The sequence below is a fragment of the Bos taurus genome, chromosome 16 (genome assembly GCF_002263795.3).
Source record: "Bos taurus isolate L1 Dominette 01449 registration number 42190680 breed Hereford chromosome 16, ARS-UCD2.0, whole genome shotgun sequence".
NCBI lineage: Eukaryota > Metazoa > Chordata > Mammalia > Artiodactyla > Bovidae > Bos > Bos taurus.
Window position 1 is genome coordinate 33,742,902 of NC_037343.1, and position 20,416 is coordinate 33,763,317.

Sequence of the window (20,416 nt, forward strand, 5' to 3'; positions counted from 1 at the left end):
ATCTGAAGCCAGGCACAGTGCTTGGCACGTGCTAGACATTCATCCATGCATGCTTTACATCTCTCTTTTTATATTCTAAGAGTTCTCTAAACAGAACCACAGAGCATCCCTGTGGAGAACTGATCATGCCTCCTTGGACTTATGTTGAAAGTGGAGAACATCATTCTCAAGCCAACATGACAGAGAGGTACTCTTCTTTCTCTTCTTTCCACTCCCAATCATCCCTTAGCCAAAGGAAAAAGCTGAGATTGCTAAAAAGACAACAGAGGACATAGAAGGGACCTCTGTTCTTATATTTAGTCGAGATCTCTGACAACCTCCCCACTTGCTTAGTGCAACTCTCTTCCTTCACTCCTGGGGTTTTGCTGAGGCTGCCAGCCCCAGGACCCAAAATGGTGTGTGTGCACAGGACTCAGTTTTGAAATTTGAACTGAAGGTTTCAAATGGGAAGTGGAGGAGCCAGGAAATCACATTCTTACAGTTTGAAAACAAGGCATCTCCTCTATCTTTAGTTCAGATTGAGGGATGTGGCTCCATGGTATGGAAGAACCTGAAAGAATGAGCCAATATTCAGACAGAAGTCAAGCCCTGCGACTGACAGCAAATGACTGCCCTCCAGTGCTGCCTTGAGTCCCTGGTCCAAGAAACCCTGAGGCCCCAGCCACACCTGGGTTTTACATGGTCTGGTCATCAAACTAATCAATTCTCCCTTTTGGGGTTTCTGTTGACCTTAACCAAAGAGTCCTCACTCATACTGGCAATCTGAGAAGTCAAACCACTACATTCAGGAATGTACTTGTGCTCAGTTGTGTCCGACTCTTTGAGACCCTATGGACTGTTGCCCGCCAGGCTCCTCTGTCCATGGAATTTTCCAGGCAAGAACATTGGAGTGAGTTGCTATGCCCTCCTCCAGGGGAATCTTCTTGATCCAAGGATCGAACTCACATCTCCTGTGTCTCTTGGATTGCAGGTGGGTTCCTTACCACTGAGCCACTGGGAAAGCCCAACCAACGGTTACTACCTGGAAGCTAAAGGCTCTGGAATGGAAGACAATCATCCTCCCAAAGTTAAAGCACCCATCATAATTGGATAACCTGGTGACTCCTCTCTTACACTTTTTCACTCTCAAAAAGACACAAATACTAAAGTTCAAGTTTCTACATCTCACGGTCATAAGGTTAAATCTTCCGATCTAGATCACAAAAGTATGTCATAGCATAATTACTCATATCATGAACTGCCCTTAGATTCCTGCTCTGAGAAGTTCTTCGAAGTACATATCATTGAAAACATTATTTATGTTAAAGGGGAAATATACATTTTAAAGGCAGCTCTGCTGATATAAGCTGGAACCTGCAGGATTACTGGCAGTTTGACTCCTCTTTTGCATTTTGTGCAATTCAATTTCTAAATTCTCTGGAAAATAAACAGGGAAGATTTCCTGTAGTAATTTCCCTCCAGATTAGATCTGAGAAAAAGATACAGGATTCAAAAGAATGTGTTTCAATACACACATGATAGTTATGGAGAAGAGTGATTGCCTCAATCAGTATTTAATAACAATGACACAAGCATTCAGAAATGGTTGTTTAAATATGTAATATCACTTTATATAATCTGTCCACTATGTATGTAAGTGGTAGTCTTGTGAGAGGGACTTAAAATTCTATAGCTTTTTAAAGATGTTTTGACATGTCAAAAACAAACATGTGAAGGAATTTCCACTTTTTAAGAAAAGCCTCTCTTTTCTCTTGGGTACAAAAGAAATGAAGAAGTAGAGTGATAGCTTTATTAAAATACATTAAATGACTAAGGTGAATGATGCGCCAAAGGACACTGTTTCCTAGGAAAATCACAAGCTAAGACGACAATTCATCAATTGGTATTTTTATCAGTGTATAAGGGAGCATATTAAAAAGCAGAGACATTACTTTGCCAACAAAGGTCCGTCTAGTCAAAGCTATAGTTTTTCCAGTAGTCATGTATGGATGTGAGAGTTGGACTATAAAGAAAGCTGAGTGCCAAAGAATTGATGCTTTTGAACTGTGGTGTTGGAGAAGACTCTTGAGAGTCTCTTGGACTGCAAGGAGATACAACCAGTCAATTCTAAATGAAATCAGCCCTGAATATTCATTGGAAGGACTGATGATGAAGCTGAAACTCCAATATTTTGGCCATCTGATGTGAAGAACTGACTCATTTGAAAAGACCCTGATGCTGGGAAAGACTGAAGGCAGCAGAAGGGGACGACAGAGGATGTGATGGTTAAATGGCATCACCGACTCAATGGACATGAGTTTGAGTAAGCTCTGGGAGTTGGTGATGGACAGGGAGGCCTGGCGTGCTGCAGTCCATGGGGTCGCAGAGTCGGACATGACTGAGTGACTGAACTGAACTGATAAGGGAGCAGCTAACACTTATCTCTATTATAAATTTATGTTATTGGTTTTCTTGGTTGTCTTTTGGAAATGATCACATTAATCCATTTCCCTACTAACTCACATAGAACTACAGCCTGATGGAAACTATATAGGCTTTGCCGGCAAATTTCTGGGTTTCAAAGATATACCAGTTGTGTGACCTTAGATGAATCATTTTACTTCTTTGTGCCTTAGTTGCATCCACTGTAAAACAAGGAAATAATAGTATTCATCTTACAGGGTTATTGTGAGAGCTCAATGAAAAGCACTCAGCTCAGTTCCCAGAACACAGTAGAGGTTCAGTAAGTGATGGCCACTTGCCTTTAGCTAATACCTCTGTTATTATTTTTTTAAAGCCACTACATGTGGCATGGTACCAGGCAGACCCAAAATGAAGGTATTCTTAACCTCAGAGACGGATGAAAATGAAAGTGAAAGTGAAGTGAAAGTCACTCAGTCGTATCCAACTCTTTGCAACCCCATGGACTATACAATCCATAGAATTCTCTAGCCAGAATACTGGAGTGGGTAGCCTTTCCCTTCTCCAGGGGATCTTCTCAACCCAGGAATCAAACCGGGGTCTCCTGCATTGCAGGCGGATTCTTTACCAACTGAGCTATCAGGGAAGCTGACTGTTACTTGTATGTATTTAACTTTATCACATATACATGTGTACCTCCCAAATGCCAGTGGCCCCTGGAATTTCCCATGAAATGTCCTTCATTTCCATTTTCCTATATCCAAATGCTACCAAGGATAATAAGAAACTATCTGTCCCTCTGTTTGCATAATATTTTATCTGAAAAATCCCTTCTGGATCTTATCATTTATCTTACCAACTCTTTGTGTATTTTCTTTTTGCTCCCACTAGCCTATAAGCTTCTGAAGGGCAGCATCTGAAGCTATTTTATATTTATGTCTCCCACCATCCCTAGGATAGTGTCTTGTAACAGGAAATATTCCATGGAGAGTGAGAAAATACATGAACATATATTTTTAAACATAGATGGAAGTTTGTTATGGAAAAGAAAGAAGTTATTTGATTACTATTAGCAAAGATATAAGTGGGAAGGGAGTAGCCTTGCTTTTGTTTTCATGTATACTAAGCTATGTATATTGGAGAAGGAAATGGCAACCCACTCCAGTATTCTTGCCTGGAGAATCCCAGGGACGGGGGAGGCTGGTGGGCTGCCATCTATGGGGTCGCACAGAGTCGGACACGACTGAAGTGACTTAGCAGCAGCAGCAGACTATGTATGTTTAATGATCATGTTTATCAGGCACAGGTTTCAAACACTCTCAGAGGGACTATCTTTTAATTTTGGAGATCTCTAGTTTAAAATTCTGTGTGTGTGTAAGGTTTTCAAGTAAGGTAAGAGGCACTTTACCAAACCTACTGAGTTGTTAGAAGGGTTATCATTTGATTTGACTATACTTAAACATATATGTGCATACTAAGTTAAAAATGAACAAAAGTTATAAAATCATAACATAGTATAATATGTACAAGAAAAATTCCCAACAAAATTTTTCATTTTTGTTCCATCTCATATTTTTTACCTGATATATCTGAGAATACGTAGATATATATATATACACACACATCAATACTGGGGTTGAATAAACAGTCATAAACTTGTATTAACCATTCTTATAATAATGACTGATTGAACTCCAGCTCTTTGCAAAGAGCTAAGCTAGGTGCTCTGAGAACTGTAATAAGATCTCTCCTCCCATTTGAAGAACAGTACATCACAGAAGAGAAGACAAGCAGATACATAAAAATCTTCAGAGTATGAATTTATTTTTTCAGATGTTCATTTTCCCTGTTTTGAGGAATTTGTTTAGTAGCAGCAAGTGCCTTCAGCTCTAAGTGGGAAGGAGGATTCAGAGGGAGATGTGCTCCCTCTAGCATGGGTCCTCAGGGTGGACTACAGTGGAAAAATTAAGATTTCAGGGAAACCTGGAAAATAAGATTATAATAGGGCTAAAGAAGCTCAAGGGGTAATTCTGGGTTTACAGAGTAGTAAAAGCAGAGGAGAGACCAAAAGTCAAAGGAGGTCTGCATCTGCTTACACCACATGCTGCAAATCAGTATGCGAGAGGATGGAACTGGTAGCAGTGAAATAAAGTTAGAAGGTTGGGAGCCTGTCATGTGAGCATGCGTGCTCAGTTGCTCAGTCATGTCTGACTTTTTGCGACCCCGTGGACTATAGCCCTCCAGGCTCCTCTGTTTATGGGATTCCATGACTGAGTCAAGACAGTGCTTATGAATATACACAGCAGTGGCTGGCAAAAGAGATTGGAAGGATGTTAGCAGAGTATTTTCATAACCCTTAAGAGAAGTCACCAAAGCCTAAATTATGATGAATGTAAATGGTGGTATGAAGGACATTTCTATGAAATCTCTCTGAACTTCACAAACTAAGGAAACATTTTGAGCAAAGGATACTCCAAGCAATTTAAGCACCTAATGCACAGAAACAGGAATTTAATAATACATTGTCTTAACTCATGTTCTTTGACTATCAGAGTTGGAAGAAAACTTAGAAATCATCTTGTCTAGCCTAACTTTACAGGTGAGTATGCACATCCAAAGAATTAAGTAATTTGTTAAAAGTTGCAAAGACAGTTGAGTGCCTGGGTGAAGATACCAAAACTCAGTTTCCTCAATCCTAGGATACCTGCCTGCCCCCTCCCCACCACCCTTGTTAACATGTGTATGGTTTTAATTGTTACTTCACCAAAAGTATACCTGAACCACACTTTATTCTTTTCTTATACACTGAAGGCCCCATTTCATTTCCTTGGCTATTCTTCCACAGTTCTTAAAAACTGTCCCCTCTATGTGCTTCTACCCACTCCTTTGGCTATAATATCTTTATGTAAAAGCATCCAGATCTAAACCTTTGTCATGATCTTTCTCCTCACACTGGATCTACACTGGACATCTTCATCAGAGCTCCGAAATAAAGCATATTCTTTCCTCTGCTACTCCTTTAACATTCCCTAGTTGAATTAAAGGATCATCCACTTAACACAGGCTAGAAGCTTTGGAATCATCTTCTTGAACTTTTTAAAATTTTTTAACTGGAAAATTGCTTCGCAGTTTTATGTTGGTTTCTGCAGTATAACACCATGAATCAGTCATAATTCTACACATATCCCTTCCCTCGCTTCCCTCCCCCCATCCCAATCTTCTAGGTCAGGAATCATCATAATAAATATTTTAGGCTTTGACGATCATACTCAATTCTGCCATGGAAATGCTACACATAATACACAGAGGATAATCATGGCTGTGTCCAATAAATTTTTATTTAGGATTTTTGTGTGCTATAAAATATTATTTTTCTTTTTTCTTCCCAGTCATTTAAAAATATATTAAAAAAAAAATTCTTAGCTCATGGATCACTTTAGAAACAGATAATGCACCAGATTTGGCCTATGGGCTGTAGTTACCAACTCTGTCCTAACTGGTTTTCTTGTCTCCTACATCAGCTCTCCAAGTTCACTCTACACAGCTGTCTGAGTCGGGATCCTAACCCCAAAAATTGATCATGTTAGAAGCCCTGATTAAAATATTACATTAAGAGTAATCCCTTATTCTCAGAATGGCCAACATTCCATAATATGGCCCACAACACCCTTCCTCTGGTCCCTCTCCCTCTCTTGCCAAACACCTAACGTAACTGTAGAGTCTATATTCTCTCCCAACTTCACGTCTTTGCGTATGTTGTTCCCTCTACTTGGGGTGTCTGCCCCACCCTTCTCTACTTTGAGGACTCCTATTCATGAACTCAGAAAGCTTTCCCTGTCTCCTTCACCTCCAATTAATAGAATGAGATGGTTCTCTTTCCTGTGTGCTTCTGTGGCAATCCTAATTTCTCTCATTACACTGTTGTCACACTCTACTGTAATTACATATATAGATCTGGCTCCTTTGTAGAATGTGAACAACCTAAGGATAGGAACTTAGTTTTTTTTCTTTCTCTATGTCCAGGGCCAACCAATGCATGTAAAAGATAGTAGGTGCTCAATAAATACTCATTAAATAAGTGGATGGTATATTTACTAATTGAGTCCTTCAAAAAATGTTGAATTTCTGTTTTCTATTTTTAAGTCCAATTAGATAAAAAAGGGAAATTCCAAAAGAAGTGACAGATTGACCTATAAATTTCTACTCATTTTAAAATTTTATTTGCCCTAGAAGATTTGAAATCCTTATTTTATCACTGTTTTATAGCATCTTTTTCATATTTAATTTTAAACTTTGTTTAGAATATGACATTCAAAATATTTAAATTAAGGCTAAATGAAGTGTTACCTGTGTTAGATTTATTTATTTCAGCTAAAAACAAAATATATGAAATTTCTCAGCCACACACTTGAGTATATAAATCAATAAAGAATGGTGAAGGGAAGCAAACGCTAATAAAACCCAAATTGTGTATCAGAAATATTTAGTCCAACAAGCAAGTCATTTTCTATGCAAAACAGAGATATATACAGTTCCTTTCATTTTTATTGTCATCTTTAAATTTATGAATGTGGATTTTATAAAACATGAACATAAACTAAGTGTAAAATGCTTACAAAAGAGTACTGCATTTAGAAAATAGATAATTAAGCTTTATTTTCTATAAAACTAAGTTAAATTTCTGTAGACTTGTAGTAAATAAAGCTCAATAGAAAAAGCTTTCTATGGATCCAAGCAAAACCGTTTTTCTTAAGAACAAAGGAATTAGTTACCACCAGTCCATTTTCAGCAGTTGCTGCATCTTAATATGCTCTACTTGCAAGAAATGGATCTTGTCAGACAGTACAAATTGATACAGCACAGGAAAACTCTCTATGGACTTTGACTTCAGAAATTAACTCTCTGAATAAGACAGAATGGCAAAGCAGGCAAAACCAGCATTAATATTTATTTATTGAAGTTCAGCCACACTGAGACATTAAAAGCTGTCCTATTTCTGTGAGTTAGTAGTACTTAGCACACAAATGGTTGGTTCTCAATAGAAGTCTGACAGAGAAGAAAAACTATTACATATCATGATCAAGCTAAATTCTGAAACTTCTAAGATTAAATAACCATAGGAACTATGTTAACATTATGTTCTCACTTCTATAGTGAAACACTTTAAAAGAGCATTAAAAGAATGGCTATTATTCTGCAGTATTAAGCAATTTTTTTCTCAATAAAGTGTTTCAACTATTGGGATTTTTCCAGATATCACATGTGTATAAATAATTTATTTTCTTTCTCTCTTTCATTTTTTTCCTTTCTCTCTTTCTCCTCCTTTCTTCTCTTTTCGTTCATTGTTTAAAAGGGAAGTTGGCAAACCATTTGGAATATTATCATAACAAAATGTTTTTTAACAAAGTTTGATTTTAACAGAACTAGAGGCATCTTAACACTAACTGAAAACTTCGGGAGGTTCAACAACCTCTAGAATATTTTTTTTCTCCAAATGCAGGCTGTTCAAGTGGTGCTTTTCTCCATCTGTTATCATACCGTGCTCAGAATTACATTGTCATATTTAATGTAAAAGGGATCAGTCCCCTTTCATAGTTTAAATTCAACATTTTACTAAGATTAGAAGACCAGTGTTTTTCTAATTTATGAATAAACCAAATTTTATAAACTTATGTAGATATTTAGATAAAGTTCTCTCTAAAAACTGAAAAACTCTAAGAATTGAACAAACCCAAAGGCTTGATCTGAAAACTGAAAAATTGTACTAAAACTTGAAAGGAAAAGAAACCATCTATATGGTACTGTGAAACACCTACAATCTCAGTTTGATTTTTTCTCTGTGTCTGTATATTTATGCATATTGTATGTGTTTTCAATATAACAAATTTCTCAATGTTTACTACCTAAAATGTATTATTGTAATTTAGGGCTGAGCTATGTGTTCACTAAAGTTTTATGACAATGATGCTCTCACACCAAAATATCTCATGATGGAAGTGATGAAATTTGAAACCACGATGGCATAAGCAGGGTTATAGTAATGGTTTAAACATGAACAGAGTCAGTCAGTTCCATCTCTAACTTTTACACCTCCTAAGGACTCAGGTTGCTTATTTTGTAGCACTTCCACCTCAGTTTGCATCTTAGGATATCTTTCGTTTTGTCTCTTTCACCACTGACAGTATCTCACTATTTTCCTAAATATATTCCTCAGATACTTCAGTTCAACATTTTTATTAGACATAAAATTAACAGGAGAGGTAGTGGCTGTGGTAGAAGAAATATGTCATTTTGCTTATATTGATAGAGAATCACCTAAATATTTGAGCATTGTAGATGAAAGGTTTTGTAATCTATCAGTAATTCCCTGCCACACTTATCATTCACATGTCTGGTTGTTTTGCTTACCACATCTCCACTTTTCTTAATATGCCTAGAAACTGTGTGTGAATTGAATGACTAAGACTTAACTCTAACAACTGTTTGGAAGCCTGTGGCAAAAATCCGAGGAATGAAATTGGTGCTATGGTGCATAATGGGATTAGGCAGTACCTGGTGAGGTGCAGTTGGTGCTCAGATTCGCCCAGCAGTTCTGTCAGTTTCAGGCACTCCTCTCTGGCCCGGGTTGCCTTCTCCTGCTGCTGTTCCAAGCGCTGCTTGCTTTCACTCAGTTCTAAACTCAATTTCTCTATTTCCTTAGGCAGAGAGAAAAGGGTGAAGAGTATCACTATAAAATATATGCACTTGAATTCAAAATTATCTCATTTTTATTTTTGCCATGAATTTCAATATGATGAAAAATTATTAGAAAATTTAGGCTAGCTTCCACTTTATGACAAAGGGAATTAACCCAGCCAGAAATGCACATTAGTGAGGATTTTTTGGATCGTAAGATGCAGTCTAATTTTAAAAATGAAATGATTAAATGAGGATAGTCAAAATGGATAATCTGTGTTTTGAATCTAAGGCTCAGTCTCTTTAAAAAATAATACAAACTTAAAAAGTCACTACTTTTTAAATATAACAGTTTTGTTTGTGAGATAAGATCAGACATGTGCAGTGATTTACATCAAATGTGAGACTTGATTTTAAAAGACACATTTATGGTTTCATTTGGATGTTTTGAAAATCAAATTAAATGGTAAAATAATTTAAGATATCTTTTAGAAAAACATGAGGTGTAAAAGAAGACATCATTATGATACACAGTATTATTTGGAAAAAAATACTTTAGGAAAAAATAAAATGAGAAATTTCAATGTATGACATTGCTGAGCATTTTGAATGTATGACATTGCTGATCTAAAATAATATTGCATTAAAATTGCATTTAAAAGGCAATAAAACCACTCTGATATTAACAAATATAAACATCAAAATATATAAAAATCTATAATAGCTTATTCTTTGGTTTCAGTATGAAATTATACTTTCTTATTGAAACTCAAATATTTCAAAGCAAAAATACTTTACATAGAATATGGTTTAAATAATTTACACATTAAAGTACAAATATTTATCTATTATAGAACATCCATAATTAAAAAAAAAAGAAAACAGAGATAAATATTCAGACCATTAAAACAAGAAAAACAAAATAGGGGAAAGTAAAGAGTGAAATATTTTCAAGTCAGCAGAAAGCAAGAAGCAATTTTTATAAACAAAAATACAGTCCACTCTTGGAAAACAAAACTATGTCTAAGTCGAGTTTTAAACTTAGTATTTAAGTACATTTCAAATTTCCTCATATTATTACTCAGTATTCTGAACAATCTACAACTACACTGAATATATCAGGCAGGATAAATTGTTTATTTTTCTACATTTATTGCACTACAAATATTCACTTTATCTCCATCAAAACTGTACATTACCATATAATAAAACAACATACAAGCTATTTTTAAAAAATTATGTAATAATGAGCATATTGCTTTCATTCAGAGTAGATTTTCTATATCTTTCAGATTAGATTACTAAGTGAAACTGATTTGTTTAAAATATTTTAAATTGTTAAAGTTTTATCAATACATTTCTATCTTATTACGCATTATAATTAAAAAGATAGAAAAACATAAGAGAAAAGCCTAGCCTACTAAGTTTGGTCTAACATTTATGAAATTAACAAAAAAGCAAAGTAGAACTGGAATTATATGTTAATTTTAAAATTACAAAAATGTACCCATTAATTTTTTTTGCTCCTGCTCATGCTCAGTCACTTCAGTTGAGTCTGACTCTTTGCAACCCCATGGACTATAGCCCACCAGGATCCTCTGTCCATGGGATTCTCCAGGCAAGAACACTGGAGTGAATTGCCATGCCCTCCTCTAGAGGATCTTCTTGACCCAAGGATCAAACCTACGTCTCCTACATCTCCTGTGTTGCAGGTGAATTCTTTACCGCTGAACCACCAGGAAATTGCAAAAATTTATCCATTAATATTTTTACACAGTGCTATGTGCAAGAAACTATGCTAAATATTATGATGGACTCAGAGTTTTCACATCCACACTCAGGACTTAGCAATTCAGTTGAGTAAATGAGACACACACACACAAAAAGACAACCAAAATATCAAGCATGTAAAAAACAACAAATGAGTCTTAGAGAAAATCTGTGCTTCAATAGGCCAGATTAAGGATATACTTAATGGGCAAGAAAAGTGGGAAAGAAGGTAAGGCCACATAAACTCACAGAATGATAGATTAGACCAATTATCAAACATTTTAAATTCTAGATTTATAAAGCTGTATTTTTCCTTATAGATAATGAGGAAATAATGATTTAAACAGGTATGCAACATGAGAGAAGCTGAGCCTCAAAATACTAGATTAATGTGTATGATCATTAAGACAGTAGAGACTGGCAGTAATAGTAGACCACAAAAAGATGGTTGCAATACTCCGAATATAAGAAGCAGTGACAGTTAAAACAGAAATATAAAGAGAACATGATGAGTACATGTAAATAAAAGGATAGATATCAGAAGATAACAAAGATGACTCCAGAATTTTGAGTTGAGAGGACACTACACAGTGACAGAAATAGAAGATGTATAAAATTCTAAACTTCCTTCAAAAGAAAAGGTGTAACAATTTTTATCAGCACCATCCAACAACAATAATGTATGTGACCTTATACTGGTAATCAGGTTTTATGTATAAAGTAGCTGCTTTCTTAGTCTCATGTAATAAAAAGTCAGATGCTATGCTGAATTCCAGTCAAACACAGAGATAAAGAACATGGGCCCAAGAATCAACAGAAATCAGGGCTTAGACACAGCTCAGGCACTCTCTAGCTCTGGGACCTTGGACAAGTCACTCAACTCTCACCAGTTTCTTCAGTCTAAAATGGGAGTGCCAACTCTAGAAAGCTCCTAAAACTATTGGGAAGACAAAAATGAGATGGCAAATACTTACCAGAGTGCCTAGGATATAGCAAGAACTGAATAAAAAACAGCTGGTACCATTACTTCTGATCTTTCTCTACCCTTCAAGAGCAAAAATATAAGTAAAGGAAAAAGATCCGTCTAAGGATTTATGGTTATCCCTGAGCACTAAAGAGTTCTTAATTTAATTCAATAAAATTTCCAGATAAGCACTCTTTTGGAGGACACTAAATAAAACTTTATTATAATTTCAAAATGCAAAAAGCATTTTTGTTAGGAAGATGGAAAGTTACTGCCTGATTCTGATTATCTGTGCCAGAGAAACAGCTTATTGGTGCAGATAATCAAAATCAACAAATAATCGAACCAGCTGGACCAGGGCTCAACACTTACTCCCCGAGTCAGGAAAATCTGCCATGGCACCAACTCCAACAGTTAGAAGAGGAATCTCTTGCCAGAAATGCCATACTCCCACTGGCAGGATAACCCTTTGCTTTGCCCAACTAGGTCAGGGCTGCTTCCTTGGCTGTGTACAGTGGCTCAGGGATGAAAGACCACAACAGTCATAGGCCAATTGTACACTACTCTCAAAGTACTCTATTAGCCTGCAATGCACACTGCAGTTTGACATGGCCATCTCCTGGCTAGCTGGGCAAAGATGAGTCTGGATAGCTTTACACTTTATCAAAAGATATACTTCAAGTCATGAATGTAACCACCAGAATAACTAAAAGTTGTTCAATTGTCAAGTCATGTCTGACTCTTTGTGACCCCATGGACTGCAGTACACCAGCCCTCCCTGTCCCTCACTGTCTCCAGGAGTTTGACGAAGTGCATGTTCATTGAATCAGTGATGTCATCGAAAAATCTCAATAAGTAAAAGTAGAAATGGTTAAAAGTGGCTACCTCAGGAGAACACTACCAAGGAGGGGATGTGGAGAAAGACTACTGTTCATTTATAATCTATAATGCACACAATTTTCTTATTAATCATTTCTTTTCATTATTTATTAGATTTTATTATCAAAGCAATGTGCCTAATTCAAGTCAAATAGTACTCAGTTGCTCCTAACAAAGAAAGGTAGTGCCTGTGTTCTTCCCCTCCCCATCTCTAAGCCAAACCCTCAGTGGCACATAGTATCCATCCCTGATATTCATATTCCTACTTTAAAATAACATACTTGCTTCCCTGGTGGCTCACATGGTAAAGAATCTACCTGCAATGCGGGAGACATGGATTCAGTCCCTGGGTTGGGAAGATCCCCCGGAGAAGGGAACGGCTACCCACGGCAGTGTTCTGGCCTGGAGAATTCCATGGACAGAGGAGCCTGGTGGGCTACAGTCCACGGGGTCACAGAGTCAGACACAACCAGGCAACTTTCACTTTTATCATGCTGTCCTTTGATTTTGCTACATAAATTTCTTTTTTTTAAATTTTATTTTATTTTTAAACTTTACAAAATTGTATTAGTTTTGCCCAACATCGAAATTGATTTCCTATGTGGCACTAGTGGTAAAGAATCCACCTGCCAATGCAGGAGATGGAAGAGACGAGGATTTGATCCATGGGTGGGGAAGACCCCCTAGAGAAGGAAATGGCAACCCGCTCCAGTATTCTTGCCTGGGAAATCTCATGAATAGAAGAGCCTGACGGGCTACAGTCCATGGGGTTGCAAAGAGTTGGATACGACTGAGTGATTGAGAACTCATCCATGTAGATTTCCTGTATTAAAAAAGGCAGTGATTTATCTCTCTTATGCCACCCAATATACCCACCTCATCCACCTCTATAACAATTTTGGTTAAATCATTAGTCAGTAGTTCATTTACATTATAATGATTATAGAAATACTGTTCATTATGGAGACAAGCATTATTCTGCTTAAATTAACTTTCTTGTAAAAATCTTTTATTATTTATATAATTAATTGCTTGCTTTTTTAATAGTTTATTTTTCTAGGTAAGTAACATTTTTTCCCCCAAATGTTCAAACAGTTCTGTCAAATACCCATTCATAATGTTTTTTCAATAGTGAAACGTATCAGTAAATCATTAGTTCCTTTAAATTATTTTCCTAGATATATCCTGCTTGGTGACATGTCTAGCCTGGTTGATTTCTGATTTGGTTGATTTTCTTACACATGCTCCTATTAGAGTTTCTTGTTTTATGTGTTTTAAGTCAACCTGTTTCTCAGTTTATCCGCTTCTGTAGTTGAAATACATTCTCCGGGTAACTTTCACAAGAAAGGGTACACAAACAATGAATTTTCAAAAAGTATCTGTATGCCTGAATATGTTGTTATTCCATGCATATCCTTGAGAGTTTAAAGTGAAAGTCACTCAGTCGTGTCCGACTCTTTGCAACCCCATGGACTGTACAGTCCATGGATTGCTCCAGGCCAGAATACTGGGGTGGGTAGCCTTTCCCTTCTCCAGGGGATCTTCCCAACCCAGGGATCAAACCCAGGTCTCATGCATTGCAGGCAGATTCTTTACCGAGTTATCAGGGAAGCCCACTTGATAGTTTGGCTAGGTATAATATCTATGCTGAAATTAACTTTCATTCAGGATTTTCCATTCTGAAGAAGATCAGCCCTGGGATTTCTTTGGAAGGAATGATGCTAAAGCTGAAACTCCAGTCCTTTGGCCACCTCATGCGAAGAGTTGACTCATTGCAAAAGACTCTGATTCTGGGAGGGATTGGGGGCAGGAGGAGAAGGGGACGACAGAGGATGAGATGACTGGATGGCATCACTGACTCTATGGACACGAGTCTGAGTGAACTCTGGGAGTTGTTGATGGACAGGGAGGCCTGGCGTGCTGCGATTCATGGGGTCACAATGAGTCAGACACGACTGAGCGACTGAACTGAACTGAACCATATCATAAATTAGCCAACAACTTTCAATTTCTTTTCGTTTTAACCAAGATCCATAGTAAGAAATACATTTTATACCACAGTTTAGAAACATATACACTCTCCCACACATATGTATAAATGTAACTTTTATATCATAAAACAATACTAACCCTAATTATATTTGAAGCACTCAGATATTTCCTATTCCTTCTAATTCTATTCCCCTTAAAAAAAGAAAAACTTTTGGTTTGACCCCATAAAATTGATTTTATAATACAATTTAAAAATTAGTGAAGGAGTCAAGATGGTGGAGAAGGAGGAAGTGAAGTTCACCTCTCCCCACAAGTGCATCAAGAATGCATCTGCAAATGGAACAATTCTCAAAGAGCACTGGCTGAACATTAGCAGAGATGTCAGACCCCTAAAAGGACAAGAAAGACCCAGGCATAACCAGGTAGGATGAAAGAAAGAAGAAGGGAGAAAGAAAAGGAGAGGAAGAGGGATGAGAACGGCACCACTGGCGGGGGAGCTGAAGGACAGAAGAGGTTTTTACAAGGGAGGCAGCCTCCTCAGCAGTGGGGAGATCAGCTGGGACAGAATGCAAGCACTGGGGACTATAAGAGGAGAGCACAACAACTGGTCAATGGGGCAGAACAGAGTGAGACCTTTACAGCTGGTCTGTGCCCCAGCCTAAGATGTGTGTCCACTGGTACAGATTGGGGGTTATGTTCTGAAACATGGGTTTGGAAAGCAAATCCAGAAAGGGGACTGCTGTCGGCTGCGAAGAGACAGCCTGAGGGCACAGGAGTGAGGAAATCCATAACCCTGAATGCTTGTGGAGGAAACCTGGACTCCACAGAAGCAAAACGCCATTGTTGAGTGAAGTGCAAGGGGCAGGGCCACATTTGCAGCCTCTGTCTCCATGCACTGGCCTCTGCCTCATTGCACATTAGGGAGACTCCCACCAGGGCTGACTTTTACATGTCCATGGCCACTGGCCAAAGTACCTCATTCCAGTCTGGGCTGGCTCTCTTGTGAACACAGCTGCAGACTTCCCCAAGCACCTGTCCCCACCCCTGCAGCCCCAGTGGCTGCCATCTCATCCTCCTCACTCTATCTCCTCAATAGTAGGTACTCTTGCGACCACAGCCACCACCACTTCTGTACCCCTTTCTTGCTGGGGCAGACTCGTGTGATCTGGGGCAACCTTGAGAGCAGATCCCTGTGGGGCTGAAACCACAGCTAAACTCCAGAGGTCATGCAACTAAGGAAGAAAAGCTAAAATCTCTCCTTGCAGCTACACAAACCATGAATTTGATATTGCCATGATTGGCTTTGTAAACTCAGTGCCTACAAAACATCTGAATGGACAAGCTCCCCAGGTAAGACATATCTAGTTTTAACAGCTGTAAACTTTGTGAGCACAGACATGTCAGAGTTGGGCCAGGCCAGAGTCTGAGCTGCCTCCATAGTGCCTACAGGGGGTCCAGATCCAGGATTACTGCAGTCCTGGGACCTGACTTCAATGGACCTATCTGAGACTAATACAATATTTAAGTCAATTATACTCTAATAAGAGTTAAACATAAAAAAGAAATAGAATCACAGATGTAGAAACACTTATGGTTACCAGAGGGTAAGAGGAGGAGGGATAAATTGGGAGCTTCGGATTGACATAAATACACTACTATATATAAAATAGATAACTAATAAGAATCTACTATATAGCCCAGGTTGCTCTAGTCAATATTCTGTAATGTCCTATATGGGAAAAGAATCTAGAAAAGAGTGGACGTATGTATATGTATAACTGATTCACTGTGCTGCTGAACAGAAACTAATACAACATTGTAAATCAGCTATACTCCAATAAAAATTAATTTTAAAAATTAGGGTATATTTATGATTATTAAAAACTATATTTTTGATATAAATTAAGTAGAATGAAATAAAGAACTTCATTAATATAAGTTCAATATCTTATATTAAATAACATATTAATTTCATTAAGATAAGTTCAATAAGTTCAACTTCTCCTGATTTCCTGAGTAAAAAAAGACTTAAGAAATGAATGTAAGATGCAGAGAAAGCCTTTGACAAAATTCAACATTCATTTATGATAAAAACTCTCCAGAAAGCAGGAATAGAAGGAACATACCTCAACATAATAAAAGCTATATATGACAAACCTACAGCAAATATTATCCTCAATGGTGAAAAATTGAAAGCATTTCCTCTAAAGTCAGGAACAAGACAAGGGTGCCCACTTTCACCATTACTATTCAACATAGTTTTTGAAGTTTTGGCCACAGCAATCAGAGCAGAAAAAGAAATAAAAGGAATCCAAATTGGAAAAGAAGAAGTAAAACTCTCACTGTTTGCAGATGACATGATCCTCTACATAGAAAACCCTAAAGACTCCACCAGAAAATTACTAGAACTAATCAATGAATATAGTAAAGTTGCAGGATATAAAATCAACACACAGAAATCCCTTGCATTCCTATACACTAATAATGAGAAAACAGAAAGAGAAATTAAGGAAACAATTCCATTCACCATTGCAACGGAAAGAATAAAATACTTAGGAATATATCTACCTAAAGAAACTAAAGACCTATATATAGAAAACTATAAAACACTGGTGAAAGAAATCAAAGAGGACACTAATAGATGGAGAAATATACCATGTTCATGGATTGGAAGAATCAATATAGTGAAAATGAGTATACTACCCAAAGCAATTTATAGATTCAATGCAATCCCTATCAAGCTACCAACGGTATTCTTCACAGAGCTAGAACAAATAATTTCACAATTTGTATGGAAATACAAAAAACCTCGAATAGCCAAAGCTATCTTGAGAAAGAAGAATGGAACTGGAGTAATCAACCTGCCTGACTTCAGGCTCTATTACAAGGCCACAGTTATGAAGACAGTATGGTACTGGCACAAAGACAGAAATATTGATCAATGGAACAAAATAGAAAGCCCAGAGATAAATCCACGCACATATGGACACCTTATCTTTGACAAAGGAGGCAAGAATATACAATGGATTAAAGACAATCTCTTTAACAAGTGGTGCTGGGACATCTGGTCAACCACTTGTAAAAGAATGGAACTAGAGTACTTTCTAACACCATACACAAAAATAAACTCAAAATGGATTAAAGATCTAAATGTAAGACCAGAAACTATAAAACTCCTAGAGGAGAACATAGGCAAAACACTCTCTGACAAACATCACAGCAGGATCCTCTATGACCCACCTCCCAGATACTGGAAATAAAAGCAAAAATAAACAAATGGGACCTAATTAAACTTAAAAGCTTCTACACAACAAAGGAAACTATAAACAAGGTGAAAAGACAGCCTTCAGAATGGGAGAAAATAATAGCAAATGAAGCAACTGACAAACAACTAATCTCAAAAATATACAAGCAACTCCTACAGCTCAATTCCAGAAAAATAAATGACCCAATCAAAAAATGGGCCAAAGAACTAAATAGACATTTCTCCAAAGAAGACATACAGATGGCTAACAACACACGAAAAGATGCTCAACATCACTCATTATCAGAGAAATGCAAATCAAAACCACTATGAGGTACCATTTCACACCAGTCAGAATGGCTGCGATCCAAAGGTCTACAAGCAATAAATGCTGGAGAGGGTGTGGAGAAAAGGGAACCCTCTTACACTGTTGGTGGGAATGCAAACTAGTACAGCCACTATGGAGAACAGGGTGGAGATTCCTTAAAAAACTGGAAATAGAACTGCCTTATGATCAAGCAATCTCACTGCTGGGCATACACACTGAGGAAACCAGAATTGAAAGAGACACGTGTACCCCACTGTTCATCACAGCACTGTTTATAATAGCCAGGACATGGAAGCAACCTAGATGTTCATCAGCAGATGAATAGATAAGAAAGCTGTGGTACATATACACAATGGAGTATTACTCAGCCATTAAAAAGAATACATTTGAATCAGTTCTAATGAAGTGGATGAAACTGGAGCCTATTATACAGAGTGAAGTAAGCCAGAAAGAGAAACACCAATACAGTATACTAACGCATAGATATGGAATTTAGAAAGATGGTAACAATACCCCTGTATACGAGACAGCAAAAGAGACACTGATGTATAGAACAGTCTTTTGGACTCTGTGGGAGAGGGAGAGGGTAGGATGATTTGGGAGAATGGCATTGAAATACGTATAATATCATATATGGAAAGAGTCGCCAGTCCAGGTTCGATGCACGATACTGGATGCTTGTGGCTGGTGCACTGGGACGACCCAGAGGGATGGTATGGGGAGGGAAGAGGGGGGAGGGTTCAGGATGGGAAACACATGTATACCTGTGGCGGATTCATTTCGATATTTGGCAAAACCAAAATAATATTGTAAAGTTTAAAAATAAAATTAAAAAAAAAAAGAAATGAATGTAAAACCCATTTTAAAAATTGGGCCATCTTAGTTCCAAAGAATAACTTTACTTGGAATGAAAAAGTAGCATATAGGAACTATTTTAATCCAATGGTAGTGATTTATTCTTGCTAATAAATATGTGAATTAAAAATTATTTAATAATCATTAATCTAGGGTAATTTATTTATACACATAAGAAAATGAGAAAAGAAAAAATACTACAGAACACTAGGAAGACTGGAACTCTAGCACAGTGAGAAAGAAGAACCTGTGGTTTTGAAGTGGTCAAAATTTGACAATGTGAATTTATCACTCATAGCCCAATGGATGAATTCATAGAATATATTTAGAAAAATAAAGTGGTACATGATATTCAAAAATAAAACATAACAATATATCACTTGAAAGATAAACAATTGTTTCTATCAAATTCTGTGTGGATAAAAAGAATGTACTCATCTGAAATTGAGTATTCATCCATTGACACTTTTATTAACTTGTTGGTGCTAAGAATGACTTTACTAAACCATTAATAAGGTTGACTGTAAGCTGCACTAGCTACCTATGAGTATATAAAATTAATTTAATTAAAATAGAGAACATAGCTCCTCAACTGCATTAATCACATAGTGCTCAGTAGCCACATACAGATCATGTCTGCCATAGTGAACAGTGCAGGTATAAAACATCTCATCATCACAGAAAATTCTACTTGACAGCACTGGTCTAGAAAACAGCCAAACTTATTACTAAGACTCACTCTCCAAACTAGACTCTTGGAAAACCAGCCTATGTAAATAAAAAGTCATTATAATGTAATAGGAAAGTCATTTTAGAAATGGACAAAAATGGTTGTCTTTACTGTAGTAGATGTAGAAGTGTAAGCAGCTCCTTTACCCCTTTTCTGTTCATTCCTGTTTTCTTCTGGTCTTAACCATAAAGACGAGATCACGACACAGCATTTAACCTAACTTCTGATTTCTGCTTTAATGAATGTGCACAATGCCTTGCCTAATCTATTGAAGGCTTTCCCACATTAGAAGGTGTGAGAATGAAGAATTAAGTAGCTAAAGAACGATTGGTTCTCTGCCCCTAGCTTCCCCTTAGTAAATCTGCAGGCAGACCCCACAGGTGCAGTTGCACCGTGTGGGTAAGAGAGCATCCAACTGCACAGGCAGATCACACGAGCAAGACAGCATTCTAAGGAAGATCAGAAGTCAGAAGGTTTGCATGAAATGGAAAAATGATGAAGACTCTTACCTCCTATTTTAATGATTAACTATGATTTTTTTCCCTTTAAAAACTCATGGCTAAGCAGAATCTTCAGAGT

At 37.1% G+C, this 20,416-nt stretch overlaps 1 protein-coding gene across 8 annotated transcripts in view; it reads right to left on the reverse strand.

Annotated features, from left to right (window-relative positions):
• Window positions 1-20,416, reverse strand: part of SDCCAG8 (SHH signaling and ciliogenesis regulator SDCCAG8) — a 245,785-nt gene that overhangs the window by 104,354 nt on the left and 121,015 nt on the right. For all 8 annotated transcript variants that reach the window (XM_024976513.2, XM_005216850.5, XM_024976511.2 and 5 more), the window contains 1 exon segment: window positions 8,953-9,095. In XM_024976513.2, the coding sequence (XP_024832281.1) occupies window positions 8,953-9,095 (143 nt within the window).